The sequence below is a fragment of the Neomonachus schauinslandi genome, chromosome 1, assembly GCF_002201575.2.
Source record: "Neomonachus schauinslandi chromosome 1, ASM220157v2, whole genome shotgun sequence".
NCBI classification, from domain to species: domain Eukaryota; kingdom Metazoa; phylum Chordata; class Mammalia; order Carnivora; family Phocidae; genus Neomonachus; species Neomonachus schauinslandi.
This window is the reverse complement of record NC_058403.1, coordinates 146,727,389-146,747,533: the sequence shown is the minus strand read 5'-3', so window position 1 is coordinate 146,747,533 and position 20,145 is coordinate 146,727,389. Positions and strand designations below refer to the sequence as shown.

Sequence of the window (20,145 nt, the reverse complement as noted above, 5' to 3'; positions counted from 1 at the left end):
CATTCCTGCCGCTGAGAGCGCAGGCTGCATCCACGGTGTCGCCCTGTTTCCGGGGAGTCCTTCGGAAGCATTTTCCGAAAGAGCCAGCTCTGGGGGGCTCTAGGAGGTGCAAATCCCCCCAGGCTCGGCATATGACCAGTACTTCTCTATGTAGACTTTCTGTGCACAGGGAGTTCACACATATTATTTCGTTAGATCCACGTGAGGGCATCCTGCATTCTCCGCATTTTACAGAGCAGTAAACTGAGGCCGCCCTAGCCTGAGCCACTGGAACTAAGTTGAGGGGTGGGGCAGGACCAGAACCCAGGTCTCCTGGCTCCGAGCATTTCCTCCGCTCTGCTCCTGTCTCCTGTGTCATGGGGAAGCTCTTGGATAGGAAATGCCTGTTTTCTCACCAGATGTTCAGGGGGGCTCCTTGTCATGCTTATGGTTCAACCTAGAAACGGTATTCCTGCCACGTCATCAAGGCTGGAGACACTCTGTGTGTCACTGGAGACGTGGGACAGTGGGCTCTAGAACAAGTCTGAACAGTGGGCACAGCAGCAGCGGACCCCCCCTTTCCACAGGAGGACAGCAAGGTGCTTCCTGCACACCCCTTTGTCAAGCACTGGCCGAGAGCAGCTTAAAATAAGCAGCTGTGATGCTTCCCAGGGGCACCTCCCACTCAGCCCCTCGGGGGGCTGGAGAGACCCTAGTCCACCTGGGACGCAGGCACGCCAGGGGCGCAGGTCAGGGTCACACGGGATTCCCATTCGCTTTGCTAAAACAAGCCCTCTCAGGGTTTCCTTTTCTCACCAGAAAATCTGTTTTGCCAAATGCCTGCCTCCTGCACACCCCAATTATCACTTTGGCTTCAACATCAATGGAGAGAGAACGGATGCATTTCTTACTTATCCTGAAGCAAATGGCAGAATATGATTTATTTCTAGATTTTTATATAGAATAAGGCCTAATGGAAGTCCGTCTCCCACTGTAGGCATCGTTGGAATCTCTGGTATACAGTGCTTTGCAAGCTATGTCCACCTTCCCTGGGCTTGAATCTGCCTATGTAGGAGAGGGTGGGAGAGATCCTTGAGGCTGTAGTTTGAGAAAAGCCCAGAAAGGCCATTGATACACCCCTCAAATAACACTTTAACCACCCAGATCATAGGGCCTGGCACTTTACAGAGGGGACAAGATTATCTGCTGGCTCCTATTACTAATACCTTCATCCTTAACTTTGATGTTTGATCAAAGAAGTCCCCTCCTGGCCTCTCCTTGTGCGTTCTCCCTACACTGTGATTTGCAATATGTAAACAGCATATTTTCATCAACATTATCAGTCAGGGAGACGTGAATGCTTTGTCTTTCTCCACTCAGGCTTGTACTCATGGGAGCTGCCGCAAATAAAGCAGCCTGAATCTAGGCATAAAGAGAAATCCAGCATCCATCTGGGTCCCTGGCACAGTTTGCCCTTTTGAGCAGCCAATATCATTAGCCCCCCATTGTCAGTGGCCACGTATGTTCTGGCGATGGGCCAGCTCAATGCTGGGCATATGGCAACTGTTCCTCAATACAGGGCCATGACCACCTGATAGCAGAACGTTGATTTGTGGGGATTTAGTCATGGCCTGGACTTGAACCCTTCCCCTCTGGCTTCCAGGATACCTGTGAAGGAAGGAAACTCTATGGATCAAGGTATCAGCAAAACACTGGGATCCACACCTTTGTGAAGGCCATTTGTAGCTCCTGGTTTGGTTTAAAGACAGCCGTGTGATGAGAGCTCTTAAAAAACATTATCTGCAAGGAGAGCCTGTTCCTTACCCAGCGCTCAGTGATAAGAAACCACCAATTCTTGATTAGTTAGCTGTTTAGAAAGGCTATTTTCTGGCCAGGACAAGCTGCCAGCCCAGGCCCCTGAGAGGGCCGTCAGGAAAGGACTGGATGCCTCCTGATGCCCCTGACCCACCACTTCCCCCCCATGTCTCATGCCTTCCTCCCTTCGTCCTTATCTCTCTTGTCTTCAGAATTCCATTTGATGCTACACCTGGGTCTTGACCCCTGGACAGACCCCAGCCTGACTTCCCTTGGTCAGGACCCAAGCCCTTTCCCTCTGACCAGCACCATGGCAGGGCCAGCCCGGGGCCTCAAGAGGTGGTACATCCGGGGCACAAGGGTCATCCTCTCCAATGCTCCATGCAGTGCCTCACCCTTGGGGGCTAAGCCCGTGCTTTCTCCCCACCCCTGGCCTGCACTTGGCCCCAGTCCCCTGTGGTGAAAGAGTCTGTGCTAGCACCACATCCCGGAGTTAGGGCCTAAGGGGGACTGACCCTGGCCAAGGCTGCCATATTGCACAACCATTGACCTAGAACCCAGTGTGAGCGGTGCCCCCTGAGTCGTGCAGCATGATGACTGCAGTTCCAGCTGCACATGAGGCCATGTGGGGAAGGGACAGGAACAAGGACCGGTTAAGGAGCAGGCACTATATTTGCCCATCTCATGTTACTTCTTTTACTCCTCATCGTAAGGTGCAGATGCGTGTATTATTGGACCCATTTTATAGATGAGAAAACTGAGGCTAAAGCTTTACCATAAGTTGCCTAAGGCCCCACAGCTTGTGATTGGTGGCGCTGGGAGTTGAATACCTTTCTCCTCTTCCAAAACACTTGATCTAGTTTCTTCCTCTATAAAATGAGATCAGCGGACTCAGTGATCTCTCAGGCCTAGGGCTGCACTCTCCAACGCAGTGGCCATAAGACACAAGTGACTATTCAAATTTAAATTAATTAAAATGAAATAAAGTTTAAAATCCAGTCTTCTATCACACTGGCCATATTTCAAGTGCTCAGTAGCACCTCTGGCTGGCGGCTACTGTATTAGACAGTGCAGAACATTTCCATCACCCCAGAAAGTTTTATTGCACCGCATTGGTGTGATAAGCAGAGGGCATAAATGCAGAAATGTGCCTCGTCACTGGCCAGAGCCTGGACACGAAGCGGCAGGCCAAGTCTTGGTTCTTGGGGACTTCACGGAAGGTGGCCCTCCCATCTTTTGACCAGCTGGTCTCCCCCCTGGATGCTCATCTGCCTCATCACCAGAGCCCCACTCCAGGGGTTCCGACGCATGGGGTCTGGAGTCGAGCCTGGGCATCTGTGCACTTGACCCAAATCTGCCCGGGTGAGGCCAACGAGCTTCAGGCTTAAGGATAGCCTCTTTCTATCTTGAGGCGAGCTCCCTGATCTCCAGACTGTGGAGACCGTAACCCTGTGGCCTCCAGGCAATGCCTCCCCCTTTTCCTCTGTTACCCAACAACCAGGACCCCTCTGGCCTAGGGCATAACATGCAGAAACCCAGAACTCTGCAGGCCCTGCTACTTGCGCGTAACTGCGAAACCCAAACTCAATCCATCCCCGTGCAGACAGGAGTTCTCATCTGTCCTCTTGAAAGAAACTTGAATGTGATCGTTCTCTTTTTAATTTCCTCCCTTATTGTGTTGTTCTCTGCCAGAAGGGGGCGGGGGGAGGGGGTCAGTGCCATCCAGCTTTCAAAGCCTTAAGATGCAATATCCTAAAAGCCTACGGTGCAGGGCTTGTAATTCATTTAATGCCTCTTTGGGCGTGTATATATCCAAAGTTGTCTTCGTAATAACTTGGTGATCCTATTGATAATAACCATGATGACAGCAGGGGCCAGGCTCTTAGGATGTGTCTGGTGACCAAGAGGCATCTCTCTGTCCCTCCTCTATCCCTCTCTATTTTTCTCAGCCTTTTCTCTTGTGTTTCTGTCCGCTCTTCCCTCCTATTTGCTCTCTCCTTTGAGTGACTACAAGATAGACCTAAAGTATTTTTCATTATTTATAATTATTGGATTGAATTTAGTATCTATGCCTGACCCTAAAAATACAAAGCAAAGCTTTGTCTCCGTTGTCATTCATCCTCTCCTGTTTTATGGAATAGCCTCCTTGCGAGCAAAGACCATTTTGAAGCCATGGTCAGTGGCTCAGGGAGCCTGCCCTGTTGGCCGTGCTGATAGTCCCAGCCATCATAGCGACCGTAGACCATTCCAGGAGATGTAGGGAGCACGTCCTGCTGCTGCCCACACGGCGTAGGCGGCGCCTACGGAGCAAGGTCTCACAGATCACGCTGTGGGTTTTGCCCAGAACATCAGAGCTGGCTGGTTCACATGGCAAGTCCTGCTTGGCCGGAGCAGGTTAGCCAGGAGAGCAGTGTTCCCAGGCTCGCAGCACGGGCTCAGCACAGCATGGAGAAGGCATGGAATCGCATCAGCTTGGGGCCAGACAGACCCCAGCTCAGACCCTGCCTCTGCCCCCTGGCCAGCCATGTACTCGGGCAAGTTATTCAACCCCTGCCTCAGTTTCCTCATGTGCACTCTATCAGGTCAAGGGAGAGGATGCGTATGTTGCCCTGGCTCAGCGGTAGAGTGTAATAAATACTCTTATTTTGACTAATACTCACTGAGTGCTTTTTATGCACCAGGCATGACACTGATCCTTTTACATGAGGAAACTGAGGCACAGAAGAGTTGAAGTCTCCCCCCCCCCACACACTGCAAGTGCAGGAGGAAGCGCTGGTATTGACCCACTGCCTACCACACCGCCCACTAGTGCCCGAAGAGTTGAGCCTGGCCTGTTTCAAAGCTCAGATCCTCAAGTTCAAGTTCTGCAAGACTTCGCTGGCACTCTGACATTCCTGGACCCACCGTTCCCAGCCCTCCCTGTATAGACGTGCCGATGCAGCCCTTCCTGATCTTATCAGCCCTGCTTCTTCTGTGGGCACTAGGGTGGGTAAGAGGAAGGGAAGGAAAGCAGAGGTCGTGGGTGAGAATGAAAAGAGTGGGCACAAAGGCCCTGCTAGGGTCACGAGCAAATAAATGACTCAATAATCCCATCACTTCCCAGGAGCCGCTGAGGTCGAACTAACTGGTGAGTAAACACGTTGTCGTGGCGCCATCTGCTGGGAAATATGTTTATTGCAGTGGATTTGTGGCAAAAAACGAGGTCTGAGTCTCAGAACCTAGTTTTCCACCCTCAGAACCAGTCTCCAGCCTGGTGGGAGACTGGGCCAGCAGTGTCCTGAGACCTATCGAAGCCAGATCTCGGGATCTTTTGTGATCGTCAGGGTATAGTTTTCTTCTAGTGTGAAACAATGGCTTGCCTGAAATCGGATATAGAAGTCTGGCGCCCCCAAGTCTCTCACAAAGAACACAGATTCCATCTTCCGTGTTAGAACCAGAGGGACTTTTCATTTCTTGGTGTTGGCTTTTGTAGATGGGGAGCATTTCGGTCTCATAAAAATGGACCCAAGCTACCTCTTACAGACATACACAGACAAATATAAAATACCAGGTGACCCACTGTAAAATGAAACATTAAATATCATTTTTACCCTTTTGTAAACATGTATTCAGTGATTTATAGTGAGAAACTGGCAGATAAGTTTAAAAAAAAGGCAAGTCAGGGCATAGAAAATGGCTCCATACGGCCCCTGGCAATAGATTATCTGCTCCCTAAGGGCCAGACCTCTGTCTAAAGTCCTGTAAATTCAGTCACAAGCAAGCAACCAAGGAGCACACCCAAAAGACCATTCCTGCCTTCAGGGAGCTCACAGTATTTGGAAGAGCTGACACGTTGTAGTAGGGCTGTAACAGAGTATATGGAATTATGTGTGGGATCACATAGAAAGGGAGACTTCTTGCCAGAGCACAGTGGGATGCGTGTCAGGGGTATGTTCCCTGAGTACCCAGGAGTTTGCCATAGAAGAATTTTTTTCTTCATTTTTTAGTAACTTCACTTGACCGTCAGATTTGATCTCTGTTCCCAGCTGCTCATCATCTGTTAAGGATTTAGCAAAATCATAGATGGCTCCCTGAATACCTATCCCCATGAAACCCTTGGTTTTCAGGACACGAGGATCAGGGTCCAGGCTTTCTTGCTCTTGGAATAAAGGGAGTGGCACTCAGCTGAAATCCGCTTGATGTGTGTGTGTTAGCTTGGCTGTCCTCCAAATTAGACCTTGCCCTCCATGATGTAAGTGAGGATGATGGTGAGCTTCTTCTTCTTTCTTTCTCTTGCTCTTCAATTTTATCCAAGAAGTTAGTGGAGGGAAAAAAAAAATCAGGCACTTCTGAAAACCCATCCTGTAGCCCACCCCAAATCACATTCACTCCACCACAAATGTGCACTAATTCCCAGTTCTGTACCAGTTACTGTGCTGCCATTAACAGGCCATTAACTGCCCTCAATTGCACAGTTTCTTGGCAAAAACCAGATTGTGCAATAGAGTGCAAAAAAGCACAAGTAAGCATAGAGGAAGCCCAGTACCCCCAGCCCAACTTGGGGTAGGGCATTTCCCATGAGCCAAGGCTTATGTGAACTGAATGCACAGAGAATCTTACGGAATTGATAAGATGGGGAGAACTTGTCTGCCCCGGGGCCGTGTGAACCTGTGAGTGCTGTATGGAAAGGCAGGTCTGGAGGCCTCTCATCTCTATTCTCTAGTCACAAGGGTGAGAGGCACACTGTGATCCTGGGTACACATCTTAGAGGTTCCATATTTATTCTGCAAACCCATCTTCCTCCTAGATCAGCCTCCTGTCTGTGGGGGGATGTAGAAACAGTTCGCTATAACTCTGTCTGAACCAGAACTCACATGTACCACCCTCTCCAAAAAAAGTGTGCCAGAGGGCCTATATTTGAGGGCTCCTGGGTCCTGGTCTGGCCTGCAATGATGGGGATGCCAGACCTTGATCCTCAGCTATCTCTTGTGTTTTTTCCCAACCTGGTCAACCATCCTTCAGGGTGCATCATCTGCTCCCCAAATTCCAGCCATGAGGCTCAGTGTTATCACCCAAACATCCTGACGCTGGTGTTGCTCTTTTTCATTGTCATTGTCATTTTCATTTTTAAAGCTCCCACTTGTTATGCATTCTGTGCATGGGGCAAGGCTAAGTTTCCACACCTCTCAGGAAATTAAGTCATCTGGCCTCTTCCTGTTTGATGAAACTCTGACCTCCGAGCTTCAAATTCTTTGTAACATTCGTAACATACATATGTTTGTGTGTATGTCATGACATGTATGTGTGATATAATTCAAACATGTCTCCTGCGTCCTTTGAAATCTCTCCTCCACCACTTCTTAGGTAACAGTTTTTTCCCTTCTTTAATTCAGATGCTAAATGGGAATGTGTTGCAATAGGGTTAGGTTTGTGGATGGGCCATACTTGGCTCACGAATCCGTTGTAGCTTTGACATTGCGCTGGAACTTTCTGTCTGGGCTGCCCTGACTCGGGTTTGGAGGTCTTCCCGGGGAAGATGCTTTCCTTTTTGAGCACAGTTGGCCTAAGACATGTTGCTGGGAGGATGGCTGGATTGAAGGCTGTCAGCAGCCACTCCCCACTACGTCTGTGCCGCTTTCAGGCGGGCCTGGCCAGCTTGCGGTGGCATTGACGGGGCACCGTTGGTGCTGATACAGAGTTATACACTGATTTGCAGCTTTTTTTTTTTTTAAGATTTTATTTATTTATTTGACAGAGAGAGACACAGGGAGAGAGGGAACACAAGCAGGGGGAGTGGGAGAGGGAGAAGCAGGCTTCCCGCCGAGCAGGGAGCCCGATGCGGGGCTCGATCCCAGGACCCTGGGATCATGAGCTGAGCCGAAGGCAGACGCTTAACGACTGAGCCACCCAGGCGCCCCTGATTTGCAGCTTTTAAGGCTCAGCTCGGGAAGAGCCAACACCGTCAAACATGCCTTCTCCACGCTGTGGAGAAAGCGGAAGGCACCCCTCCCAGGGACTGTGCCTCTCAGTCCACCCTCTTCCCCTCTTTTCTCTCCGCAGCAGTCCCAGTCTTCGTCCTCACCCCCCATGGAGGACGCCCCGAAGACCCCTTCCCTGGAGGCTGCGTTGAGGCCGCCGAGGGGCCAGGGCCAGCCGCCGCGGGAGGAGGCCACCTTGCCCAGCTGGAGGAGCACCGACAGGCTGGACGAGACAAGTAACGGTTTTTAAGCAGCATCTGCTTGGTCTGTGGGTCCCAGGAGTGCTGTCTGGAGGCTTCTCCCCACTCAGCCTCTCCTCCCTCCCTCAGCCCGAGTTAGTGTGGGCCCACTTGGGGCAGCTGAGCCACAGGGTCACAAGGCCTCTAGCGCAGCACACACCTATAACGTAGTGGTGTTTTCCACTGTGCAGTCTTCCAGCTGAGACCCATGGGACAGTGGGGGGCTCCGGGGCCAGGGTGTTAAAATGTCTCGGCCGCGTGCCACCTTTCAGCTTCCAATTCCACGTGGACGAGGAGAATGTATCTCATGCAGACGAGAAACGCTAATCCAACCTAGCAGGGTATTTCAGTGTTCAGAAGGATTTGGGTCCCAGCAAGGGTTGGTTTTAAGAGGGTCCTTTTTGAAACCTGACATGGTAGTTAGGGTAATACTCGCTCCTATAACAAACAAACCAAACATTTAGGTGGCTTAACATAATAGTTTAAGTTCTCATCACACACCAGTGCAATGCAATGTCCTGGCTGTGGGAGGCCTTCGGAGGCCTTCGGAGGCCCGAGGCTCTGTGGTCCTCCACGGCCTCCGAGCCTTCTGCTGTGTCATTCATATCAGCCAGCAGATGGAGGAAGAGAGAACAGAGAAGTCAGGGCACCTGCTTCCTAACCACCTCAGCAGGGACATGGCCCACACCACTTTCATTCCCAGACCACAGGCAAGAACCAGTCACACAGCCCCACTTCAATGCAGAGGGCCTGGCAGATGTCCTGGGTGGGCGCATCCCAGCAACACAGCTCTGCCACGAGAGGGGCGGGGCAAACGAGTCTTCGATGGACAGCTGTCATCCCTACGGCGCCTGAGGATGGCATGCTGCCGCTTCTGCCCGCTCCTTCTCCTCGAATGTCCCGCCCCTGCATAGAGCACTTGAACTCACCTCTCCAGAGACTCAACATCCACAACGCAGTCCATTATAAGCCTGGCAAGTCATGTAATCCTTCACAATGAAGACGCTCAAATTAGCCGAGTCGCTTTCCCAAAGTCACACATCCGAGGGCTGTGAGGTGCTTGCAACCACGTGGGTAACAGCCGGGGCCGTGAAGCCCCCTGCTCAGGCCACCTAGGTCTCTTGGGCTCCATGACTGACTGTCTAAGTCAAGATGCTCACTTCACTCTGGCACAGGTCTGTTCTTTCCTCACCTGGCTACACGTAACGGAAGCTAGGCGCATTGTTCTCACAAGAAGAAACCACGAAAGGATTCTCAACTCCCATTGTATGTCAGATCTAGAATCCTTTTCTGAACAACAACCACAAAAATTAGCAGCAAAATATTCATCTTAGAAATATGCTTTTAAAGATGGTGCTGTCGTTTCTACTCGCTAAGGGAAAAGATTGAACTAACAGCTATTGAAACAAATTCCATTGTTCTCACGGTGCAAAGAACCACAAACCATGCAATGTTTTTAACAGTCATTCTAAAAATTCCCCCAAAGAGATCATTTCCATGTGAACCTTTTAGTAGAACCCATCGGTAGAATCTGCAGAGATTCTGGGAGCACAGGAAATGTTCCCTATTTATGTATATGGTTTGGGTTTATGTTTTTGAAGTGCATTTTTCCATTCTAAATAAGCTTTTCTTTCCTTTCTTCCTGCTGCCCAGCGTATCTGTTCATTCATTCATAGTCTTTCTTCCTTTATCTCTCACCAGAGACTGAAAGTTCCCACAGAGAGCGGATTCTAAAATTCCACAGGGCATATGTTTATCTTCAATAAACAATAATAACTACCCTTTAAAAATCACCTTACCATGTACAGGGTCCATCTGCAGGCACTATTTTATTCATTCCTCCAACAGCGCTGCTAAGCGTTCCATCCTCTTGTGTGGCAGATAAGAACCTTGAGGGACAATGAGGGTGAATGACTTGTTCAAGGTCCCTCCATTAATGGGGCCAAACGCAAATATCATGGCTCCAATTTGCAGGCTTTTTCAACTACTGCATGATAATAAGTATCCCCCCTCCATAAAAACAAACAAATAACACCCCCAATAAATAGCCTTTCAAAATTCACACTTACACACTGAGAAGTTTAGAGGAGATTATAAAAACTTCTGAAAAACACTCCATCTCCCAAAATAGTTCCCTGCTGAATTAGGAGCATTCCAAATAAAGTTGGAAAGGATTTTGATCTTCAAAACATGATTTCTTTTTTTTTTTAAAGATTTTATTTATTTATTCATGAGAGAGAGAGAGAGACAGAGGCAGAGGGAGAAGCAGGCTCCCCGCGGAGCAGGGAGCCCGATGCGGACCTCGATCCCAGGACCCTGGGATCATGAGCTGAGCCGAAGGCAGACGCTTAACCGACTGAGCCACCCAGGCGTCCCGAAACATGATTTCTTTTTACCTGATATTCTGTAAAATAAAGCACCCACATATAATTTGTCAGTTGTATAAAAACATAAAATTTAGTTCAATAATAGCACACACAGAAAAGATTTCACACTCTTCTCAAAAATCCATACATCTCTAAGGATGGAGATTTAAAATTACAAAACTATAAAACACTTGTATAGAAAACCTCTGGTTTTTCTAAGGAATGCTTCACCTTGACATGCTAAAATGTCCAGGCCAACCCCACAAGTCTTGAGGGGTGTCTGACCTGTTTAGCGGGAAGCAGATTATTCCCAGGGGCATTACCCAGTCTCAGAAGAGCAGAAATGTAGAAGAGAGGAGACCCAGAGGTGAAGGTCATCTTGGGTTAATGGCCACTGGGCTATTTTCCGCAGTTCTGTTTATGCCCCAGGGGGGAAAGGTTGCTTCCAGAGCCTGTTAATTGCTTCCAGAGCCTGTTAATTCACGGGGTCAGCTGGAGGGACACTGTGGGCTGAGTAAACCACAGCAGGTCCACTTTGGGCCTCCACAGAGCTTACAGCAGTCAATGGATGTCTCCCCAAACACATTTCCACTTGATAGACCTTGACTGAGCATCTACTGTATGCACAGCATGTGCTCGGTGCTGGGAAATAGCAATCAGGGGACAGCCCCTTCTCTGCAGTTGCTGACAGGTGGTTGTCCGCACAGTCACGAAAGAAAAAGAATTTGGACAAAGGAGAGAACGGAAGGGCACAGGGTCCCCAGTCCCAGAGGACTAAGAGAGTGTGGTGGTAGAGGCCAGGTACAGCTTTGAGCAGTTCCGACCATGGAGCTTGACAACCAGGATTTCACAGGAGTGGGCATTCAGGGAGCCCGCTATGCTTTTGAGGAGACGAAAATTGGTCAGCTTCTAGCTTCCTCAGAGGACCATGATGAACTGGGACTGTAAAAGGCAGCAGAGAGGGGCCAGTGGTGGACTGAATCCTTGCCCTCCACGTAGCAGGTGTCAAAGGCAGGTGCATGACCAGGACCACGTTTACAACACAGTCAGCCCGGGAGCCGGCACAGAGTGGCATTCACAGGGGCTTTCCCGCTGTGGCTTCCTCCCAAGGCCCCAGGGCAAGGGGGATAGGGGTAGACAACCAAGAAAATTAACTGTAGTATAGTTTAAGTCTTCAAAAATGAGAGCTTTTTGGCAAAGCCCAGAGAACAGAGTAGCCTAGCTTCTTAAGGAAAGAAGGCCAAGGATGTGCCCTTGAGAAGCAGCATGTGAGTTGGGTCTCTGAAGCCCAGCCAGAGAGCTGACTTAGCAACTAAGTATAGGGCCCGGCGGGGAGGGGGGAGCACACCTCTCCCCTCAGAGTGAACCCATTCCACAGCCAGGGCTGAGTCTGCTTTGCATCGTGGGACTGTCTCTGTGTGCAGACTCTAATAGAAAGATCTGAGGACCTGTGGTTTATTTGGAGGTGAGCTCAGGAAACACAGAGAGGGGAGGGGACATAAGACAGGGAAGGGAAGGCAAGGCAAGCAAATGATTCCTTATGGAGCTGGACTGGAGGGAGCTCATCCCCATTGGGGAACAGTAAGAACCAGGGTAGAACACTCTCCTGGGCAGCAGGCAAGGGAGTGGGGCTATAATCCACCAGCATCCCCTGCCACTGGTTGAGGGCTGCTCCCAGAGGCTGTGATGGCCCCTCACCCCTGGGACAGCCAAGCAGCCTCCGATAACCAAAGCTCACCTCAGGCCAAGAATCGCCAAGTGCTGGGAGTTGGAAGCCCAGAGGGTGTATGCTGAAGCCATCCACAGCGCCTGCTACAGGGGAAATCAAAATCACCACTTACTGGCCATTAATAGCCTCTCGGAGAGCCTGTGTATTTCTGGAGAAATCCAGGTGGGCTCTTTGGTCCCTGCCTTCAGCACCACCTGACCCACGAGATTGGGACATGGCATTGGGAAAATGCAGGCAACACAGAAACCCTTTTCCCCAGAAGACTGGCCATTACCACCACAACAGGCAGAGCCCATTACATGTAAATGGTAATAACACCTTCATTAGGCTCTCTTCTGAATGTTTCCACGGCCGATGAAAGCAGGGTTGTGCGGTACGCAATAGTAACTACAGGATCGGTAGATACATATACCTATGTATGGAGTACATGGTGCTGATCTGTAGTCAGGGGGAAATAATAGTAGAAGCCAACTCAACAGGCAGAAGGTAAGAAGGCTGAGGGGTAGCAGACAGGATGATCGAGGCTTTACGTATGTTGTCTTATAAAAATCCTCTCACGGCCACGGAGGGTCACACTGTCCCCACCTTTAGGTCAGGAAACAGGCTCAGAGGTGCTCTTTGACCAAGGTCCCCTGCCAGGAATCACAACAGCTGGGGCTCAGCCCTGGATCCACCTGAATCCAAAGTTCTTGTTCTTCTCCCTGCCCTAAAGCAGCCCAGGGATGGGTAAGGGTGAAAGCGGGAGAACTCATCTCCCGCTCTGAACAGGCACATGTAACACACTTGATGGGTGTCACCTCATTTAATCCCCACACGGAGCCAGGGAGGGCTTAGCTGTGCCCCTCTCGCCAAAGAGAGTACAGAGGCTGAGAAGCTCCCCGAGCTTTCCACCCGGGCCTCCTGACTCCACAGCCTCTGCTCTTCCCTCTGCACCAGCTGGCCCTGGGACAGAGCAGGCTGGAGAGGTTGCTGAGACCCAGCCCCTGCCAGAGGGACCTTGTCATCCTCAGGAGGAGGGCTTAGCCATGTGCATGATCAGCCAGACCCCAGACTGGGTCATGGAATGAGCCAGACAGACTGTCACAGCAGGAGGACTCAGGGAAGGAGGAGGCCATATCTGGGCAGGGAGGCAAGAAAGTGCTCTAGGAAAAGGGGAACCAAGCAGGTGAGGTCTCTGAGAGGTCACTGGAGCTTTGCCATGTGGAGATGGTGGTGGGGACAGACCCCAAGGATAGAGGGAGTAGCCAGGGAAAGGCAGGACCCAGGCCCTCAGGTCCTCAGGCTTCCAGGAAGACGATGCTTAAATTAGCCTCCACTGGGCCCAGAATCCCCCTGGAGGAGAAGAAGCCCCACCTTCTGACTCAAGACAAAAGGGAACGCGGATGTCCCGCCAGCCTGGGCTGCAGTCAGCTTAAGTGCCACTGGGTCTCTGAGCTGAAAATGTGTTCAACCAACATCTGAGTTCCCTGAAGGCTGTGGTTCTTCAGCAGTCCTGGCAAGCACAACGCTCTGTGGACAACACTGTGAAACACGGATAACTTTAATTTCATTACACGAAACAGTACTCACTTAGTTGGTAGGAAATCTGTGTTTGAAATGGCATCTGGCAGGACGCAGCCTCAGTGTCCCAGCACAGCAGAGCTGGGGAGCCCTCAAGCCCAGAAGCTGGTGTCCACACACAAGTGCGTCTCCTCCAAAGCCCCGCCGTCCTCATCACCCAATCCCCAGGGAGTCCTGTAAGGTTCCTAATCCCGGAACACAGCTTCTGTTGGCAGCTGCTCTGCCCCAGGCCAGGGGGCTGTGCCAGGTACTCAGGGCTGAGGAGCACCATGCCATCCTACTCATGCCCCAAGCATACTCTCCTATTTGGCTTCCACAAAAATAAGACAAAGCAACTTTCACCCCCTGGCATGGAGATCAACCCTTGGGGCCCCAGCCACCCGCCATCACAGATGCTCTGGGCAAAAGGGAGCCCAGCATAGGCCAACCCAGACCATGACCCCACACTGAGAACCACTCCAGCCTGCCCTTGATCAGTGGATTGGCTTCCACAGCACACTCTATAAGCCAGAGCTGTCTTGGCTTTGGATGGAGATGCACCTCATCCCCGCTTGACCAGTTATGGGTTCTGTGACCTTCGACAAGTTACTAACTTCGCTCACCTTTGTCTCCCCATCTGTCAAATAAGATTGGAACTACCAACCTCTTTCTTCCTCATGTCCTTTCCAGAATGAGGCATGTGCCTTGAGTTGAAAATAAACTTACGTGCTGAGCAGAAATAAACACTGTCACTCCCCCGCCACTCACATAGAACGCTTCTGGGACCAGATGTGTGGGGTTTTTCCATACCCACCAATTCTCTGACACCAGCCGGGTACCCTCCAGTTCCGTGCTGACCCTGTCTCCCTGCAGTTAGCTCCCAATCCCACGGTCAAGGGCTCAGGACTACCTGGCTCATGTCCCAGGTCATCACTTTGACTTCTGACCAACCGGCTCTTCACGACCCCCTCCTCAGGCTCAGTAGTTTTCTGGAGCAGCTCAGCTCACAGAACTCAGGGAAACACTTGTGTTCACCAGTTTATTATATAACAGAGGATACAGATGAACAGCCAAATGAAGAGGTTCACGGGGCGAGGCCCTGGAGGGTCCTGAGCACCAAGGAGCTGGGGTGCCTCTCTGGGCACGTGGATGTGCCAGCCAGGAAGCTCTTGGAACCCCAGACTTTGGGGACATTTATGGAGGCTTCATCACGTAGCCACAGTCAATTATTAACTCATTTTCCAGTCCTTCTTCCTTCTCCAGAGATGGAGGTGGAGCTCAAAGTTCTAAATTTCTAACCATGGCTTGGTCTTTCTGGTGGCCAGTCCCATCCTGAAGCCACCCAGAGCCGCCTCCTTAGATCTAAAGATGCTCCCACCACCCAGGAAATTACAAGGGATTTAATTTAGGAGCCCTGTGTCAGGAAATGGGGTCAAAGACCAAATATTAGCAGGACCTGGGGGCAGAGTCTGGTGTGTATGTGTGTGTGTGCGTGTGTGTGTGTGTGTGTGTGTGTGTGTGTGTGTACACATATATCTTATTTCACCCTGCCATCTCACAAGGCCATTGTGGGTGAGATCTGTAGAAGTTCCAAGTGCAGAGTGTGTTAACCTTGAGGGAGGCCAGGGCAGGTGACAGAGTCATCTCCCATCCAACAGAGAAAACCATGGCCCAAGGGCAAAGAGCCAGACCAGGGGCTGCCAACAGTAGCCCTCCCCACCCTTCTCCACCCCAGCCAGCCCAGGGCAGGAAAAGGACCATTCTGAGGCCGAGGTGACCATCTACCCAAGCAGAGGTGCACTAGGAGCCAGATCTCGAGTGTCTCCTCATGTCTGAAGCACTGGGGCCTGCAAAGCCTCAAGGGACTTCTTGGGGACCTTCAATTCTGCCTCCTAAAGAGGTGCCTTTTTGGACTTCCCAGAGTCAGCTGCTCCCCAGGACCCCAAGCCAGCGGTGGGGAAGACGCAGATGGCAGCCTCGCCTTGCTGTCAGGTGATAACAGCCCTGTTTGGTTTCTTTCTCCCTCCCCTTCCCCCACAGACTTGGCCGAGGTTTTGCAGAGCCCGGACGGGAACTGGGTGGCCCTGAAGGATGGTACTCTGCCACACACCCACCTGCTGGCCAAACCTAAGAGTGGCACGTTCCAGGCCCTGGAGGCAGCCTCCAGCATGGCCTCTGCCTACGACGAGATGGGCTCTGACAGTGAGGAGGACTTTGACTGGAGCGAGGCCTTGAGCACACTGTGCCCACGGCCCCGAGGCCGGCCCAGGAACCCCCAGCCTCAGCCCACACAGGCCCAGGGCTCAGACCAAGGCCCCTCAACCACCAACTCCGGGCTCTCCCCGAACCCCGAGGCCATGTGCTCCGACTCAGAGACCTCCTCTGCAGGCTCTTCCCGGGAAGTTGGGCGCCGGGCCAGACTGTCCTGGTTGCAGAGGAAGGCCCCCAGGGACCCCACAACAGAGAAGAGGCGCCTGCAGGGAGAGCTGGATGTGAACTTCAACCCCCAGGCAGCCAGCAGGGAGACCTCAGACAGCAGCGAGCCTGAGCAGGCCCCCCATGCTGCGGACCGGAAAGCCAGGAGGTGGGGAAGGGCCCGCGTGGGCTCAGAGGAGCCAAGCGAGGAATTGTCTTCTCCCAACGCCGGTTCCCAGGGGCTGGACAGACATCAGGTAATCAGACTGGTGCACACTTTTCAGCAGGATGTGCCCTCCTCCAAGCGTGAGTGGTGTGGAAAGGTTTCGAAATCACAGACCCAGATTCTCATCTTGGTTTGCTGCTAAGTAGCTGAGTGGCCTAACAGCTCACATCCCCTCTTTAGGGCTCCATGATCTCCTCTCTGGGACGAGAGCTTCTTGCGGTTCCAAGTGGGTTTGAGATGTGGCCCCCAGGACAGCAACCTTAGCACCGCCAGGGAACGAGTTAGAAATACACATTCTCAGGCCCTGTCTGCTCAGAAACTCTGGGGATGGGGTCCAGGCATGTGTGGTCACCAGCTCTCCTAGGGATTCTGCTGTCCTAAAGCTGGAGGGCCGTTGGCTCAGGGTTAAGGATATGGGGTTTAGAGTCAGGCTGCCTGACTTCAAATCCAGCTGTGTGACCTGGGCAAGGGCTCAGGTCTGTAAATGTAGATACTATTACAACCCCCTTCAAAGAATGATGCGATGAGTGAATAAGATAATGTTTAGCATGAACTAAGCTCTGTTCTAGACACAGTAAATGTTATTTCAATATGAAAACTCAGGGCACAGTTTACTCACATTCTGTGATTCTTTCGGACACCTCCCACCCCCTCTCAGAATCCTCAGTGGCTCTGCCCACATGGATTAGTTCAGGAACCTCCTTTGAGATTATGATAAAAGCTGTGGGCTCTCTCCATAGAAAGATGCACCCATACACACACACACACACTCTCTCTCTCTCTCACACACACACACGCACGTGCACTCACACACCATTTGCTTTGAATGACCTTATAGAAGCAATGGATTGCGTTTGAAACTGAGAGTCTAATGGAAGATCTAGTTAGGTTGCCTCTGCCTTCTATAGGCTCACATTGCTGTCAACTTGACTTTCCACACTCCTGGAGAAACCACAGCCACTTCTGGAACCCCACTGCATCTCCAGTGGTACTCAACCACCGTGCCCTGCATTCTTAGTTTGGGTGTCACCGAAAGCAGGCTCCAAGTCAAGGATTTGGATGTAGGTTTTAGGTGGGAGGAGAGCCCAGGAACCCCAAGAGTAAGCCAGAGCAGTGAGAAAGGCCTATTAAGGCAGGCGATAGACAACTGGGGCCCCATCCCACCAGGGACCCACGGAGAACCACATGGGACACACCCCCCACCCGAGGACAGGAGCATTCATCCACAGTCTCCCATCTGCCTTTGGTACAGAGTGGCCCCACCCAGGGCAGCATCAACTCCACACACAACCAGTTTGCAGTGGTGCCTGAGAAATCCTTCAGGCAAAGAAGAAGGGAGAGACCCAGGTCTGCGGTGGGAAATGATCAGTGAGCCAGAAACTGTCCCCCATGGCTGCAGGCAGCTCGGGTAACTCTAGGGGATACAGGCGGGGACATCACCAGCGTCTGCTACGATGCCCATCTATGAATGCATCAGCCAGATCCCTGATCACGAGGTCCCCGTGAACACAGCTGTGGGCTCGGAAGCCCTCAGGTCACAGAATCGGGCATCAGTCCTGCCTAAGCTGCTAATATGTTGCCTAGAAAACATCCTTTCTTTGGTCCAAGGTCTCGTGTTTTCCTATGTAAAAGCAGAGCATTACAAATCTGCCATGTGGGACTGTTGTGATCGTACAGTAGAAATACAAACTTCTGCTCAGTGATGACTCCTTGTTATCTAGCTCAAGTGGAGACTGTTTTACGGAGACTTTGGGTCACTTGCCCGAAAGGATATCCTTGAGGCTTGTCTGCATGACTCCCTTGCCGTGTATCCCCAACAACTGGCTGCGTGAAGCTTCCTGTTTATTGTGAGGTGGCTTGAAAGTTGTCTTCTGGTGGTCATCTTGCAAGGCCTCGATAGAGAGAAGACGGGGCCCCCAGAAAAGCTCTAGGACCAGTGTGTTGCTTCTGCCTCCCTGGCAGTGTCCTCTCCTCCCCAGTAGGTGGCAGTGGTGCTGCACTAACTCAGGCCCTCCTTGCTCTCCTGAGACGGCAGTTCTCTTCTCAAAGAAAAAATAAATAAATAAATAAATAATATATATATATATATATATATATATATATACACACACACACACATACATATAATACAAAATATATATACATACGTATTTTATACGGTTAGATATATTTCATGAGGTTAGATCTTATATGTGTGTACATATACATACAGGGATGTATATGTATTTTTAACCATTTGCATACTTTTTAATTATATAAATAAATGAATATCATGTAAAAAAAATTGTGAACATACAGATATAGTCTCCCCCACCACAACCTAAACCCCCGCCATCTCCTCCAAAATAACTGGAGTTGTATGTATTTGTGCACTCACATATGTATAGTACATTTAGAAATATAGTTCTGTATTTTAGCAGAATCAGCCTCTTACTCTCCATACTCTCCTGTCGCTTGCTATTAACAGTTAATGATAGAAATGTCAGCGCACATGTCCCCGCAGTGCCTGCCAAAGATTGCCTCCCGGTGGCCCCCCGCAGGGAGCACGGGAGTGGGAGCCGTCCGTCCAGGGTGCAAGCAGAAAGGGTGCACGTCTTGTAGAGAATTTTAAAACAGTAATAAGTCCAATAAAAGTCAGTCTTTTTATTATCACCTTGCACCACGCAGGGACAATTCTGAGCACTGTAACTTAGAGTTAGCCCTTTAGTTCCTCTGTTCTTTGCTTTTCCGGATGATATGTGGTAAGATCTAACCTTATTTTTTAAAATTAAGCGTTTGTCACCAAATTGTTAGCAAATAATCCATGTTTCATTTGCTGGCTTCAGATGCCCCCTTTAATATATATTGACCTTCTTTTATTTCATGAGCCTGGTTGCCTTATGCTCTCTATTTTGTTCCATGGATGGAGAAGTCCCATTTGTGTACAAATAACAACTTTATTTCAATTATAATAACTTCATAACATACTTTGATATCCGGTAGATGGTCTTCCCTTCACAGTTGTTTTTTGTCGATGATATTTTATAAAGTGTCTTAACTTTTCTCAATCCTTTACTCATATAAATGACTTTTTACAATCTTCTCTTCAAGTTGAAAAAAAAATTTAAGTTATGATCAGATTGCTCCAAATGCATTTATCTATTTGGGAAAAATCTATGTCTTTATAATATTGAGGCTCCCCATCCAGTGGTGTCATACTTGTCTCCATTTATTTACTTTCACTCAAGTTGCAGAGATTTTTTTCAAAGCTCTCCTACTTTTGTTGTTCACAGGTTTTACAGTATGTTATACATTTTGTTGACATTGTGGATGAGATCTCTTTTATCTATTACACGTGCTGATTCGTTTCTGATAGTGTATAGATCACTATTGATTTTATGTTTATATTTTATAACTTAGCACCTAATAGATTCTTAGTCCTAATAGTCTTTCACATGATTCTCTTAGCTATTCCAGGTAGATCCTCATCTTGTCCACATGGAGGACATTTTTATGGTTTTTCCCATGATTTACACTGATTTCTCTTGCTCGTCGTCTGGCCCTGGCGACAACCTGTGCTACCCGAAGCGGTAGTGAGATTGGCACTCGATCTGTGTCCTGCTGCTGTCCTTAGGCACGTGCTTGCAGTGCTACACGGTTAAGTGTGTTGCCTCCTCTACATTTAGTAGATACTCTCAAAACAAAGATGCATCTGCCTATTCCTGGCTTCGTAAACGCTTGTGTTCCTGCTCTGGCTGTCACTCTCTCTGTCAAATAAATAAATAAGATCTTTTTTAAAAAGAATTAAATAAATAAATAAAACTGTTGAGATTAATAAAATGAAAAGCTGGCTCAGATAGATAGATAGATAGATAGATAGATAGATAGATAGATAGATAGA

The 20,145-nt window shown here is 49.9% G+C and overlaps 1 protein-coding gene across 2 annotated transcripts in view; it reads left to right on the top strand.

The window, feature by feature from the left end:
* Positions 1 to 20,145, top strand: part of LOC110594314 (myosin VIIA and Rab interacting protein) — a 339,915-nt gene that overhangs the window by 265,709 nt on the left and 54,061 nt on the right. For both annotated transcript variants that reach the window (XM_021705851.1, XM_021705850.1), the window contains exons 8-9: positions 7,834 to 7,987; positions 15,665 to 16,296. In XM_021705851.1, coding sequence (XP_021561526.1) covers positions 7,834 to 7,987; positions 15,665 to 16,296 — 786 coding nt within the window. The remainder of the gene's footprint in view (positions 1 to 7,833; positions 7,988 to 15,664; positions 16,297 to 20,145) is intronic.